This window comes from Octopus bimaculoides, chromosome 19 (assembly GCF_001194135.2).
Source record: "Octopus bimaculoides isolate UCB-OBI-ISO-001 chromosome 19, ASM119413v2, whole genome shotgun sequence".
Taxonomy (NCBI): Eukaryota; Metazoa; Mollusca; class Cephalopoda; order Octopoda; family Octopodidae; genus Octopus; species Octopus bimaculoides.
Window position 1 is genome coordinate 11,494,822 of NC_068999.1, and position 2,084 is coordinate 11,496,905.

The 2,084-nt window shown below is 44.1% G+C and overlaps 1 protein-coding gene across 1 annotated transcript in view; it reads left to right on the forward strand.

Annotated features, from left to right (window-relative positions):
* LOC128250156 (probable serine/threonine-protein kinase clkA) overlaps positions 1-2,084 on the forward strand; it is a gene marked incomplete at its 3' end in the record, with an annotated part of 265,160 nt that overhangs the window by 90,481 nt on the left and 172,595 nt on the right. The window contains 1 exon segment of the mRNA XM_052974897.1: positions 103-158. Within this exon segment, the coding sequence (XP_052830857.1) occupies positions 103-158 (56 nt within the window).

The following is a 2,084-nucleotide window of genomic DNA, read 5'->3' on the forward strand; positions in this document are numbered from 1 at the left end:
CATTAGATGTAAGTAAGACACGAGCAAATATACCGGTAGCAACACAATGAGTAAACAACTACAGGAATAATTCAATTACCATAATGGCGACGATGATACTTATAATAATAATAATAATAATAATAATAATAATAATAATAATAATAATAATAATCTCTGTGAAATGCATGGTGTTACGTTATTCTCCTACATTTCTTCAGTACTCATAGAACATGGCTCTCTCATTTCATCTCTTCGTCTTTGTCTTTCAGTCTGTCTGTCTGTCTGTCTGTCTGTCTCTTTCCCCTGTCTCCCATCTCTTTCTTTCTCTCTTCTCTAATCATATTCTTTTTACGCCTGCCACTATTTCACGATTGCCACTCAACTATCTCTCTCTCTCTCTCTCTCTCTCTCTCTCTCTCTCTCTCTCTCTCTCTCTCTCCCTCTTTGTATTCCCGCGCTCTCTCTTTATCCCACTCTCTGAATTCCCCTCTTTCTATCCCTCTATCTCCCTCACTTTCGCTTTCCCATCCTTCCTCTCTAGTTCATTCCATTGATCTTTAATATCGTCACCCCCTCTCATTTTGTTTGTACCAAGTAACATCTCTCTATATTCCTCTGCAGCCTAATCTCGCAAACATTCTCTTCCACTTTCACTTTCACTTTCCTGAGTCCTCTCACTCTAATATACGTACATTTCTCTCTGCTTTCCACTACCTCCCATTCCTTTGTCACCCACTTCTCTTTCTCTCTCGCTTTCTCTCTCTCTGTCTGTCTCTCTCTCTTTCTCTGTCTCTCTCTCTCCCTCTCTTTCTCTCTCTCTCTTTCCCTCTCTTTCTCTCTCGTTCTCTCAATCTATCTCTTTCTCTCTGTTTGCTACTTACTTCTCTCATAAATTTCACCTCCGAACTCCCTACATCCTTGTTGCGTTATATTTATTTGAACTTAATGACAAGTTTCAGCAAGGCTGACTACAAAGAACTATTGTACAGATTCCGCTTGTTGCATTGTTTAACTGGCCTAACATGGGTGGATTTAAGGGCGGAAAAACGACGACGACGATGATGATGATGATGATGATGATGATGATGGTGATGATGATGATGATGATGATGGTGGTGATGATGATGATGATGATGGTGGTGATGATGATGATGATGATGATAGTGGTGGTGGTGGTGTTGGCGGTGGCGGCGGCGGCGGCGGTGGAGGTAGTGATGGTGGTGGTGGTGGTGGCAGCGGCGGCGGCGATGGTGGTGGTGGTGCTGGTGATGGTTTTGGTGGTGATGGTGGTGATGAGGATGACGATGACGACGACGATGATGATGATGAGGAGGATGATATCGATGACTGATGATAAAGTTGTAGATGACGGTGTTCATCATCATCATCTTCGTCATTATCATCATCATCATCATCATCGTCGTCGTCAACATCATCATCATCATCATCATCATCATCATCATTATTATCATCATCATTCTTGTGACAATATTAAATGTGATGTTGCTTGCGAAAAATGGTGTTGGTAGTCATGATGTTTGTAATGGTGTTCGTAGCGGTGCTAGGGAGATGATGACAACGACAAAACCTATGATGTGGTTGGTGATGATAATACGATCGATTTATGAAGACATTGCTGCTCCCACCGCCGCCGCAGCCGCCGCCACCCGCAACGAAGACGAGGCAGCGACAACGATGGCAAAGATAAGAGCGATGACGACTACGACGACGATGAAAACGACGACGACATAAAATGATCATGAACATCATCATAATCACCATCACCATTATCGACTTCATCATTATCGTCATCACCATCATCATCGACATCATCATCCTCCATATCATCATCATCATCGCCGTCGCGTCGTCACCATCATCATCACCACCACCACAACCATCATCACCACCACCACCACCACCACCACCACTACCAACCTCGTCGTCGTCATCATCATCGACATCACCATCATCACCATCACCATGAGAATCATCAACATCACCATCATCATTGTCACCACCATCATCATCGTCATCAATCTCATCAACGCCGTCGCCGCCCTCAACATCACCACCACCACCGCCACCACCACCGCCACCAC